Raw genomic sequence first — 12,586 nt, 5'->3', positions numbered from 1 at the left:
CAAGACCATCCTGGCTAACACGGTGAAACCCCGTCTCTACTATTAGCTGGGAATGGTGGCGGGCGCCTGTAATCCCAGCTACTCAGGAGGCTGAGGCAGGAGAATGGCGTGAACCCAGGAGGCGGAGCTTGCAGTGAGCCAAGATTGCACCACTGCACTCCAGTCTGGCCGACAGAGCGAGACTCCGTCTCAAAAAAAAGGAAAAAAAAAAAATACATAAAGGCTCATGCTGTATTTCAATTATTCTATGATGTAATATTTAATTAAGATGTCACATTTTAGTATCTCTGTAATTGAGGCACAACTGATAAAAATCATATTGGCAGTGCTTTTAGTAGTATATAGAAAGTTGCACATTTATAACCAATATGGTAATTCATATCATGTGAGCAAACAAGCTTTTTTAGGGCTCTTTAAAGACAAAAGTCCTTCGTCCTTGGCCTCTGCCTTTCAAGATATGATATTAAGGGCAAAACTTTTTTTTTAGTGTATTACTTTCAGACCTTCATGAGTCGCAATATTTCAATTTTTCATATTAATGCAAATGAAGTTCAGTTCAAGAAATCTTATTTGGCAAATGTTTCTAGCAATTGGATTTATGTTAAGGAAAATCTAATTTCATAGCCTCAATAGCCCAGCATGTAAAGTATGTATTTTCCTGTTCTAGGCAAGAAACAAGAATTTTCACTCCATCTTGCAAATCATGGGGAAGTTAAACTTTTGACCCAAGTGAAGGCTTCATCTCAGCTTCCCATCCTTTGCATTAGTAAAATCACCCTTTTTGCATCTGAGAAAGTCAAGATGACCCAGGACATCAAATATTCCGCATCACCACCAGTCAGGAGTTGACAAATAGGAGATGGCCCACTTTGGGTGTCTTTAATTCTTGACTCAACTTCCAAGTGTAACAAAGCCACTCCCACAACTTCCTGTTCTTCTTTCCGGCCTCTCTTGACCATCTCAAGAAAGGAGATAGGTATAACCAGGATCAGGAATGGGAATGAGCCATTCTTGTCTCTTGCATCCTTTTCTTAAGACCTGCTTGGGTTCATGAATAGTCCAAACCCTGGCAATGCTCTTTCAGCCTTCTTGACCTTCAAACCCAAAATCAACATGACTTGGGAATAGCCAAGAAAAGGGCCCAAAATGCCAGTTTCCCTTGAGGCCTAAATTGTTAAGCAGTTCTCAAAGAAGAAGTTAGACTTATAGCAGTTCCACCCGTGAGATGGGGGATCAGGTGAGAACCCATATTGTGGGCACCGAGAGAGGCCTTCCTGGATTTAAGGGTCAGCGCCATAACGGAGCCCAAGCATGTGTAACGCTCTAAAACCTAATGTGCTCTGCTGAAAAGTCCATGAGGTCCATGTCACAGGGCAGCAATGACCAGGTGGTGGGCCGGGGCAGCCATTGCACAAGAACTTCTGCCAAATGAAAGGCCAGAGATCATCTCATCCAAATGTCATCAGCACCAAGAACTCATATTCAAATAACAGCACACACGTGGACTGAAGTCTCAGAAAAGGCCCCCCAGTGGCCTTCCACACCTCATTCAAAAACCTGCTCCATCTCTTCTTTCTCTACAAGAGACTTGAAACCTCAGGGAAGGGGAATCCCTAACAATAAATAAATTGAAATTCCTCTGAGAGGAGGAACCTATTACCTGAGAATTCGTGGTCAGGTTATATGGACAAATGCAAATGTGATCCAATTACCTGTGAATGTTCTCAGAGCTTCTTTACTTCTTTACTCGTCTCTAACCATAATGTGGCAATGTGGCCGTCTGGGAGGTGTGTGCTAGCAGCCACAGGAGTAGAAGGCAGATGCAGGCCCCAGGAAACCTTCAGGAAGACCAGGCTGAAAATAGTCTTCAATCTCAAATCAAGTATCTGTGTCCTCATACTTGCTCAGAAATGGCTTCCATATTCCAAACAGGAGAAGACAGTTTGCTCTTATAACACTAACCCTTCTGTTTTTTGAGCTTCATCAATCGTCTACTCGTTTCCCACTGGACGTTAGTAGTGTCTTCTCAATGTGGGTCTATGAAAGGAAATCGAGTAGTCAAGGCTGCCTCTGTATTTCATCTTTGTGGCTACAAACTCCAAAATAGAAATGGCTTAGGATAACACAATCTTTACAATGCCACACCACTCCCTAATTAAATTACTTATACTCACTGAAAAGGGAAGCATAAATAAATATTCTCACTTTTCTTTAAAGACTTTAAACGGGAAAGCACTTTGGGGATTTTAAATGCAAAGATGGATGACGCACTGAGAGACAGCGATAGTTCAACACCACTGTAATGGTTTTTGGGGGGAAACTGGCCTCTTTCAGGGAAAATGTTTTCAAATATGGGAAACAAAAAGATTATAGATTACACATTGCACAAACAATTAAAAATACAGTGGCTTTATTTCCATTGTTTATAATCCCCAGTATCCCATCTGATAAAGAACCTTCAATTCTATAAACAAAAATATTTCAAGAAAGTATGATACACAATAGTACATATAATAGTTTGGCAGAATTTTAAACTCTAGTAGTTCATACCCCCAAAAAACAAGTTTTAAAATTCAAAAATAACAGTTTTATTTAACATATGTTATATCTTAACATTTAAAATATCATGCTCTAGTTAAATATTTCATCAACAACACTGTATACAAATAAAATATTACATAAAATATATTTAAGAAAATGTTTTGGTCTTTGATCTGAACAATAAATAAAAACAGGCACTTCTACATAGACAGGGAAGCAATTACTACTCAGAATAATAATCTTGTATAAGCAGCATGTGGAAATATGGCAATAATAAATTCTGGAGTTTTAAATTGACAAACCATCTATGCAAAAGTCTGCAACTTCAATCTTTTCACTCAAGTTCAAAAGTTACATATGCTTTCCTGGTCCACATTGAAAATTCACTAACACAATACGGTTGTTAGGGGCAATTCAATCTTCAGCTGGCCATTAAGGAATCATACTCATTTTCAAATACTAAAATTAGACTATGGTACCACCCAGCAAACCAAATACAAGAAAAATTAAACCCTCTTTCTCCTTATTATGACCATAAGATCACAACAAGATAAATTAGATGAGTGTCACACAATGATTCTTATTTTGCAAAATTAATTAACACACGAAAATACTGTTGGGGTAGCAGGAAATTTCCACAATTGATAACTGAAAGTTCAGTTTTCTGGACAATTTAAAATTTACCCAAATCCCATAAAAATAAACGTAATTCCATTTCACGAAAATCACCGGATCACGTTTAACAAAGTCTTTGTAGCCAATATGTTTATAAACACCTGAATTACGAATAAATCAGTCATTATTATGGGAAGTAGGAATATTATAGAAGAGGGCAAGCAAAATAACTTAAAATGGTCAAATTCCAGAAACATGATTTCAGATAAGAGGGTACAAGTTTTTCAAAAATGACCACTAGCTGGTAAGATCAGAACCAATCATCCTGCCATATTATCCGTAAAAAAATGACCATCTTCCGCTTTCCCTCTTCACGTGAGTACCACATTGAAGGGTTTAGAGGCCCTCAAATGGATATCACTCGTAAAGGCAATTTTCATGGTTTAATATAGAAATTACTCTAATGTGAGAACACAACATGGAAACTATTCAAAATATACCTTTCTATGCAAAATTGAGTTTGTATCTATTTTAGCATTTTAAGTGAGCACTCTGCAACTGAGACCAAATATCAATCATCTCTTGAGGTTTTCTACTATGTACTAACATCAGATCTACATAGGAGCAGATATTATTTTTGTTTTTCTCCTCGATATCAAATGTCCTGAAGCCTTTGTGTTTCTCTGGAACGAGGCCGAGTTTCTGAAGGCACATTCCAGTATAAACGTCATCGATGGGGTAGAGATGGACCTGGTCAGTGATATGGTACAGCCTCAGGGCCAGATGGCCGGAGTAGAGGAACCCCCCTCCCCCTGCATAGGGTGGGTAGAGGCCAGAGTAAACAACTTCAGGGATGTAGTACTTCAGCTTCTTATCCCGATGAGGTCCAGCATTGTGGATCACATCACCTATAAACAGATCTTTGGCTTTGCTCTTGGATAAACTATTCAAGTAATTCAGGATGTGATGGGTGTTCACAAAAACATCATCATCGCCCTTGAAAACAAACTCAGTGTCTGGGCAGGAAGTACTTACCCACCTGAGAAACAGCACTTCCTTCAGAGACAAGTTGAAGAAAGTGTCTCTGTAATTCCACATAAGAATGTCTTGGTGCTTGTCACTCTCAAATTTCAGCATATCTGAAAGGTCGGGGTGGTTGTCCTCTGGGGGTGTCTGGCCCAGCAGGAAGACTCGCACCACGGTTTGGTTCCCCGTGTTGCTTTCTTGGCCCCAGGATTCCCGAATTGCTTGCCTTCTGGCAAAATGTGGAGTGAGGGACTTAATCGCCAGCAACAAGAAGGGTTTCTTTGCACACTTATCCGGCTGATCTATAAGCAGTGAATAATTGCGGCATCTCAGATACAGCAGAAAGTCTTTAAATCTGTCCGGCAGGTTATTAAAACCTGTAACCACTGATGTGACCCTCAGGTCAGGTTCACAGTAGTTCAGATGGCTTATATTGGAGAGCCTGCCCGCCTCCCCCGTTTGGTTGGCTAGCATGCTCAGGATGGGGTTGTACTGCCGGTTCAGCTTCTCTTGCTCTCGGTTCCAGTATGCCTCAGGAGGGGTAGATATCTTCCAGAACTTCTCTTTGGGTATTATTACTTCCCCTTTTCCATCTTTTTCTTGGCTACTGCTTTTGGAGACTTCCATAATCAAATAAATGAAGACATTTGCCATCATTAGGATACCCAACAACTTTATTCTTCGACGTCCAACACTCATTTCTCATATCTGGAACAAAGGGGTGGAGTATTGCATCAATTAACTATCAATATGCATTTGCACATACAATTTATTTTACTTGTCTCCCCAGGAATAGTAGTTTATAGCAAAGACTCTACACTTGCACTGCCTAGGTTCAAATCTTGGCCCTTCCTTTCCAGCTTTGTGACCATGGGCAAGTGGGATAGTCCATGTCTCTGCTTCTCCATATACAAAATGGGAATCAAGTCCACTTCAAAGGATGGTTGTGAGGAGTATATGTTGTTATATGGAAAGCTTTTAACATAGTACCTGGGCTCACAGCAAGCACTATGAAAGTGATTGCTGTAGACATGCTGAAGCTAGAGATACCTGTTACTACATAACCTCAGGAGAGTTCAACTTCCTTGCTTCCAAAGGCACATACAGTGCTTGGCAAACTGATTTGCCTAAGTCATAACAAATACATTTTACAGTTTAGTATACACATACACACACAAAACTCTATTTACATGTATGATGCGCTGTGTGCAGTTCCGTGTCATTCACTCTCAAGTTCTATTTTATTTGAAAAACTTCAAGTTTTTAAAATGTAGAAACAGGGACTGGTTACGTTGCTCAGGTTAGGCTCGAACTCCTGACCTCAGGTGATCCTCCCACTTCAGCCTCCCAAAGTGCTGGGATTATAGGCGTGTCTGACCCTATCTCTCTTTTTTTAATGCTAGTCCCAACCGAGTTATTTTCCAACCTACCATTTTACAGATGAGGAAACCCAAGCAGAGAGATTAAGACACTTGCCCAGGGTTACAGGGCTAGGAAGCAGGAGACACGGAACCACAGAGCATCTCAGAGAGAGAAAATGAAAGCGGATGCAGGACAGCTTTATCCCAATAGCCAAAAACTGGCAACAGCCCAAGTATCATCAACAGAACCAATGCAAACTGTGGCATCTGCATACAACGGTATATCCCTCGGCAACAGAAAGGGAAACTATAGTGAATGAAACATTACAACATTACATTGTGAATGAAGGCCAGAACCAAATTTTTATTTATATTAACTTCAAGAACAGCCAAAATGAATTTAGGTTCTAGAAATCTGAAAGTGATAGAGGTGGTGGGCTTGGAGAAGGATAGGAGGGAACTTCCTGGGGTACAGAAATGTACCATGTAGGTCTTGATTCTGATGAAAGCTCCATGGATGTATACATTTGTCAAAACCTAAAGTGTATACTTAAGATATCTATTGTTTGTAGCAAAAAGAAAAAGGGAAATATAAATGCTCTTTTAGTGAAATATCAAAGGATTTCAGGCTGTGGGCAATGGAAGAATAAAGAATGAGTAATGAGATGGTTTGCTGGGGATATCCAAGGTTTTAACACTATTGACATGGATGGCCTATATAAGAAAACATTTAAGCCAAAGTGACATTAAAAGACAGCCCAAAAAAATGGAATGGCAATGTTCTATAAAGAGCTGAGGATTTTCTTATCAGGTTAATTCAACTGGGAATTTATCCTTAGGTACTATTACTCATTCCCATTTTATACCTGAGGAGGTACACATTTAAAGAAGGGCAGACGGGAATACCAGCCAAGGCAAACAGATTCCAAGACTGTACCATGCCAAAAGGTAGCTACACTTCTCCAACTTCTAGAATAAAGTTTTGTGACTATTTTAATCTAGTATTTGCTTTTTATTTTTATTTTTTTATTTTTTTTTATTTTTTTTTTTTTTGAGACGGAGTCTCGCTGTGCTCCCAGGCAGGAGTGCAGTGGCGTGATCTCGGCTCACTGCAAGCTCCGCCTCCCGGGTTCACGCCATTCTCCCGCCTCAGCCTCTCAAGTAGCTGAGACTACAGGCGCCTGCCACCACGCCCGGCTAGTTTTTTGTATTTTTAGTAGAGACGGGGTTTCACCATGTTAGCCAGGATAGTCTCGATCTTCTGACCTCGTGATCCACCCGCCTCGGCCTCCCAAAGTGCTGGGATTACAGGCTTGAGCCACCGCGCCCGGCCTAGTATTTGCTTTTTAAAAGAAGATTTTTAGGTTCACTGGATTCTAACAAACAGTACTAAAGTAGAAGAATATCTGTCATGCTGAGAATGCTGTAAAACGTATTAGAGAGCCCAGATGAGATCAACAAGGAATTCACAAGCTATTGTGTGTCTCTAAAGATCTGTCTAGCAGATCTTAATCTGGTTGCTTGTATTTACTACTGCTGAAACCACCTTTGCAAAGATTATGGATAGTGAGAAATCTAGCATGGCTGACTCCATATCTTGCATCTACACTCACAGGCTGGCTGTCTCCCCTCATTCCTGGGCATAGGCCAAGCTAACCACGGGAGAAATTTAGTTTACAGTTTAACTTGGAAGCACAGATGGTAACAGTCCCTCCATAAAACTGATCCCTTCTTTGTTCAGGGGGCTGAGGCTAATGAAAGGTCACAAGATTAGGATTGAGAGGGACCTGAATTCTGCTAAAATGTAAGCACAGTTTTTATAATCCCTTACTGCTCAGGAGTCATGAGGCCAGAGGCCACAGGATCTTTGACTTCCCCAAGTGCTCCTGTAGTTAACACCACTATTATAGAACCTCAGATTGGTCTTTTGAGATGTTTTGCAGACTTACCCCACCCAGACTAGAGACTCGTGACTCCCCCGACCCCCACAGACTCAGCACATGGCCTTGATTGCATCTGCAGCCAATCAGCGGCACCCACTTCCTGGTCCCCTGCCCACGAAACTATTCTTGAAAAACCTAACCTCATGCCTCTGGAGATTTCAGTGATAACTCCAGTTACTTCTCAAATACTTCTCAAAAAGAAAAGGTTCTAACTTGGGACAATTCTCCTAATGCTAAAGTGAGCCCTTGACCCAGTACTGCTGTCTCTAGGTCTCAGGCCCTTCCTAGGCTGGAAGGAGGGCAGCAGGAAATGTGTGATGGTGAAAAACTACAATAAAGAGAAAGATTTGCAAAGGGGCCAGGCACAGTGACTCACACCTGTAAACCCAGCACTTTGCTTTGGTAGGCCGAGGTGGGCAGATCACTTGAGGCCAGGAGTTTGAGACTAGCCTGGCCAACATAGCAAAACTCTGCCTCTAATAAAAATACAAAAAAGGAGCTGGGCATGCTGGTGTACTCCTGTAGTCCAAGCTACTCGGGAGGCTGAGGTTGCGGTGAGGCGAGATCATGCCACTGCACTCTAGCCTGGGCAACAGAGCAAGATTACTCAGGAAAAAACAGCACATACTATGAACAGCTAAATACCCGGAAAAATTTAACTCAGTAAAGGGATTTAAAACATTGATAGACCTTTACCAAAATTTCTAGAGTAAAAGAGGACAGCTTAGGGAAGAAAAAAGGGAAGCACAGTACTTTACATAGGGGGTTGTGAACTTCCAGAGCTAATTCTCCTAGGAAAGATACAGGGTGAATAATATGTAAAAATGACTCCAGGTAATTTAACAAGTTTATACATCTAGATTATAGGGGAGGCCATGAATAACTGGAATCCAACCACAGACACTTGAAGCCTCTATCACGGAAAACACCAATCCTTCTTTTGAGGATGCTTTGAGGAATAAGCTTGCTGATCCCTGGGCGAGATTTCCAATTTCACCTGCTACAATTCAGCCTTTTATTTCCTCAATCAAGGCCATGCCAAGGTACAGTTCTCATATCATCTTGGCTCAAGACACAGGGACTAATCAATGGCCTTCCCGGGAACACCACTCTCACCTTTCATTTAAGTGCTCAAGGCCTCCAGCCCGCAGGCCATTTTCCTGCTCATTTCTCATTCTCACCCCCTAAGGGAAGCAGACGGCATACCACTTTACCAGGAGAAAATGGAAGCTCAGAGGGGACTGATGATTTGCCTGAATATTATAGAAGAGTTCAGTGACAAGGCTTAGACAAGACCGCCTTCTGGATCCCAATCCAGGACTGTCTGGATCTCTTAGTTTTTTCTATGAGGCTCAACCACATTCTAGTTACCTGGTCCAGGTCAACAGTGAAGTCCCACAGGCTGACTATGGCATGGGATCATGGAAAACTGATAGTTACGAAGAGGCTCCAAAGAAAGGGAAATGGGGCCACCTACGAGCTCCCAGTCCCCCTTACAAGAAAGATCAGCCTTTCTTGTAAAAGACTTAAGATTCCCAAAGGCTCAATTTGAGGCAACTCTTCCCATTACTTGCTAAAGGGTATTTCTTTCAAGCCAATCTGAAGAAGAAGGTGGAAAACACAAGATTCTCAACTGCACATTTCCATCAAGGTTAAATGTCATCGTGCACTTGTGACCTGAGCACAGTGTCTTGCATGAGAACTCGGCTTCTAGTAGGCTCTTAGAAAAAAGCCAAGTTCATGGAAGGGAAGATAAAGCAGTGACCCCCATAAAAATATCTGTGGGAAAAAGCTCTCTAAATATCTGACTAAATATTCCCATCGCAGACAGAAAACCCAATTCCAATGTCTTTCTTCAGCAGGAAGTTACATTGCGTAAGAAGAATTTAAGAAAACTTACCCCAAAGCTGGGGGAAGATGTTATAAACTCTTGCTGTGAAACATAGACTTTTTATTGTAACAGAAATAAGAGAAAACCCCATATACAAACACAAAGCGAACTTAGCTTTTTACCTTGTCCCCAACAGGGACGGAACAGTTTTCAAACTTCAGTTGGCTTTGTTTAATGAAATTAAAATATTTAGAAAGACAGTATAACAGAAAACCTTAGCTGAAAAATGGCTTACAAAACAGTACAGACATGATGCCGAAACTATGTGACAACCTAGATAAAATACCACACAAAAACAAAGTGGGTTTATTCAGGGTGGTGGGATGAGAGGGTGTTTTCACATCCTTTACCGCTGCCCAACTGTCTGCCCTGTAAGCAGCCTCTTCCGCACGCTGGGGATTAGGACACGGCACACAGCCCCATGCGGGGTTCCCTGTTCTACAGCCCACCCCGGCCTGTGCCAGCATTGCTGTATTCGACCCCTGCAGTGCTGCATAGAGGCTCTGTCACAACACCTATCCCTATTACCTGCACACCTTCCCTTGTGCCTGTGCCACCTCCTAAGGGTTCCTACATGAAAATAGTGAAACATGAACACACCTGCCTTAACAAATATGTCCCAGGCACCAGCAATCCTTTGAGGCAGATACTCTCAACTCCCACTACTTATTTCGCTGAGGCATGGGGTGGGGGACACTGGGGGGGTGGACAAGTAACTGAACTTGTCCGTCATACAGCTGGTAAATGGTAGAGCCGGGACTCAAACCCAGGCAATGATAGCTCGAGAGTGCGAGTTTTCAAGCATCACACAATCACGGAAGCAAATGCTGCTGCACAGGGTTATGATTGCAGGAACTGAAGGGATTTGGGGCTTATTTTCCATGGTTAATCCTCTTAGAGGTAATTTTTTAAAAGCTCTATATTTATAGGCCGGGCGCGGTGGCTCAAGCCTGTAATCCCAGCACTTTGGGAGGCCGAGATGGGCGGATCACGAGGTCAGGAGATCGAGACCATCCTGGCTAACACGGTGAAACCCCGTCTCTACTAAGAAATACAAAAAATAGCCGGGCGAGGTGGCAGCGCCTGTAGTCCCAGCTACTCGGGAGGCTGAGGCCGGAGAATGGCGTGAACCCGGGAGGCGGAGCTTGCAGTGAGCTGAGATCCGGCCACTGCACTCCAGCCTGGGCTACAGAGCGAGACTCCGTCTCAAAAAAAAAAAAAAAAAAAAAAAAAAAAAAAAAAAAAAAAAAAAGCTCTATATTTATACATTTTAACCCACAAAACTACGAGTCAACAATCAGATGTGGGAGGCAGTGTACTATCCTAAGTAACATTAGTGACTCTACAGGTTACACTCTGGGCAAAATGCAGCCTCCATTCATCTCTCTCCTAAAAGAAAATGAGAACAAATGAGGCTTTGAGAGTCCCAGGTTCCCAGCCAGTAAGTGATGGAGTCAGGGCTTGCGCCCAGGCCTTCCAGTTCTGGTTTCTTCTACACACTGCACTGGAACATGGGAAAGATTACCAAGCTGTGAAAACAGACAGTGACTCACGTGGACTTTCTCCATGACCCTGGGGAAGCCAATTTCTCAAGACCTTAGTTTCTTGGCTAAGAGGCTGTTTTTTTGGTTTTTGTTTTTTTTTTTTTTTAACTTCCATGCAAAACCATCATGTTTTCAGAGGCACCCATTTTCCTATTGTCCTGCTGTTCTAGTAATCAGAAGCTATGGGCTGGGCGCCATGGCTCACGCCTATAATCCCAACATTTTAGGAAGCCAAGGTGAGAGGAATGCTTGAGCCCGGGAGTTCGAGACCAACCTGGGCAACACAGCAAGACCCCATGTCTACATTTAAAAAAAAAATTAGCTGGGCATAGTGGCATGCACCTGTGGTCCCAGCTACCCAGGATGCTGAGGTGGGAGGGCTGCTTGAACCCAGAAGATCCAGGCTGCAGTGAGCCGCGATTGTATCACTGTACTCCAGGTTGAGTGATAGAGTGAGACCCTATCTCTTAAAATAAAAATAATAATAAAAATCAGAAGCTATGATCCCTCCTCCCCCAGGCCTCCCTCCCACCCATCCACATGAGATGACCTTCAGTTAGTTTAACTCTGACCAAAGCAAAGGTCTTCAATACCTACTTAGCTCACACAGGCTATTTTCCTTAGGACTCAAATACTGAAACAATTCCAATGTTTCATTCATAGACACTAGACTGGGAATCGCAGAACCCAATAACCCTAAAAAGGTTCCCTTCAATTCTGAGAGCCCTGTAGCACTGAAGCAAAGTTGCTGGCCAGAAAACATTTGAATGTGACCACCAACAGCCATGAGGACTCTCTCCCAGAACTCAGGCAGGGTCTGACTCCCCCACCAATGGGCTCAGGCAAGCTAAAGAGATGCCCGACAGTAACTAGCCAGGGCTAGAACGAGCAATACGTCCAAGCCAGACCCAAGACCTGTGCCAAGACTGCCCTGCACTTTCTCCTACTACCAAGATTAAGGATGAAAGAAAAGCAAGGCCTCCTTGTAACTATGAAATAAAATGACCAGTCACCCCCACCCACTCAGGCTGAGAGAAAGGGGCTGGAAATCCAAGCTTCTGACTACACCCCAGCAGTGTCAGAGCTGGCAGCCTCCATGTCTAGGGGGCATCCTGGTTCCTGCTCACTTTCCTGCTCAAACAGGACACACGAATCCTCAGAGGGAAAGAGCCCAAGCCCCCTATCATATCGTGAGGCCAGAGGAGCATGTTCGCTCTGCCCTTTGCCCTCCCCCGCCACATCTGGGAGTCTGGCAAGAGTGGTTTACCTAAGTCCTCACCTCTCTGGCTATCCTATCTGTTGCCTGGTCCTTGCCAGCCCTTTCCAGGTTTTGCTTGGATAAACAGAGACAGAGACAGTTTGCAGCTGAGTGGCTCTAGGGGAGAGAACAGCTCCTAGCACTGCTGGCAGATGGTAGGGTGATAAGGGTGTGAGTGGAGCAGCTCAGTGGGACCAGAGGAGCTGGGCCACAGCTAGAGCTTGTTCCTTGATTGGAGAAAAAGGCCTGGCCGGGGTTCTCGCCGGGGCAAGGAAGCCTCAGAACTCCCCGACTCCCTCACCAAGAGGCTGACACTAAGCTAAGAGGATAGTTTGCCTCCGCTCTCCAGTCTAACGGAACAACTGTCAGCTAGATTTAAGCAATTTGATTCCCAGCCATTACTTTTA

General features: G+C 43.2%; 1 protein-coding gene across 2 annotated transcripts in view; it reads right to left on the bottom strand.

The window, feature by feature from the left end:
• Positions 1–2,393: 2,393 nt before the first annotated feature.
• The window catches only part of B3GNT2 (UDP-GlcNAc:betaGal beta-1,3-N-acetylglucosaminyltransferase 2), a 28,194-nt gene continuing 18,001 nt past the window's right edge, over positions 2,394–12,586 (bottom strand). Inside the window, exons 1-2 of one of the 2 annotated variants that reach the window (XM_025355073.1) lie at positions 12,201–12,298; positions 2,394–4,890 (exon numbers count right to left, since the gene is read on the bottom strand). In XM_025355073.1, coding sequence (XP_025210858.1) covers positions 3,688–4,881 — 1,194 coding nt within the window. In that variant the 5' untranslated portion in view covers positions 4,882–4,890; positions 12,201–12,298 and the 3' untranslated portion in view covers positions 2,394–3,687. Of the gene's footprint in view, positions 4,891–12,200; positions 12,299–12,586 lie in introns of those variants that run through there. The other variant, XM_025355072.1, reaches the window with a different exon arrangement.

Source organism: Theropithecus gelada, chromosome 13 (assembly GCF_003255815.1).
Source record: "Theropithecus gelada isolate Dixy chromosome 13, Tgel_1.0, whole genome shotgun sequence".
Classification (NCBI taxonomy): Eukaryota; Metazoa; Chordata; class Mammalia; order Primates; family Cercopithecidae; genus Theropithecus; species Theropithecus gelada.
The sequence above is the reverse complement of the archived record's forward strand: the minus strand, read 5'-3'. Positions and strand labels throughout refer to the sequence as shown.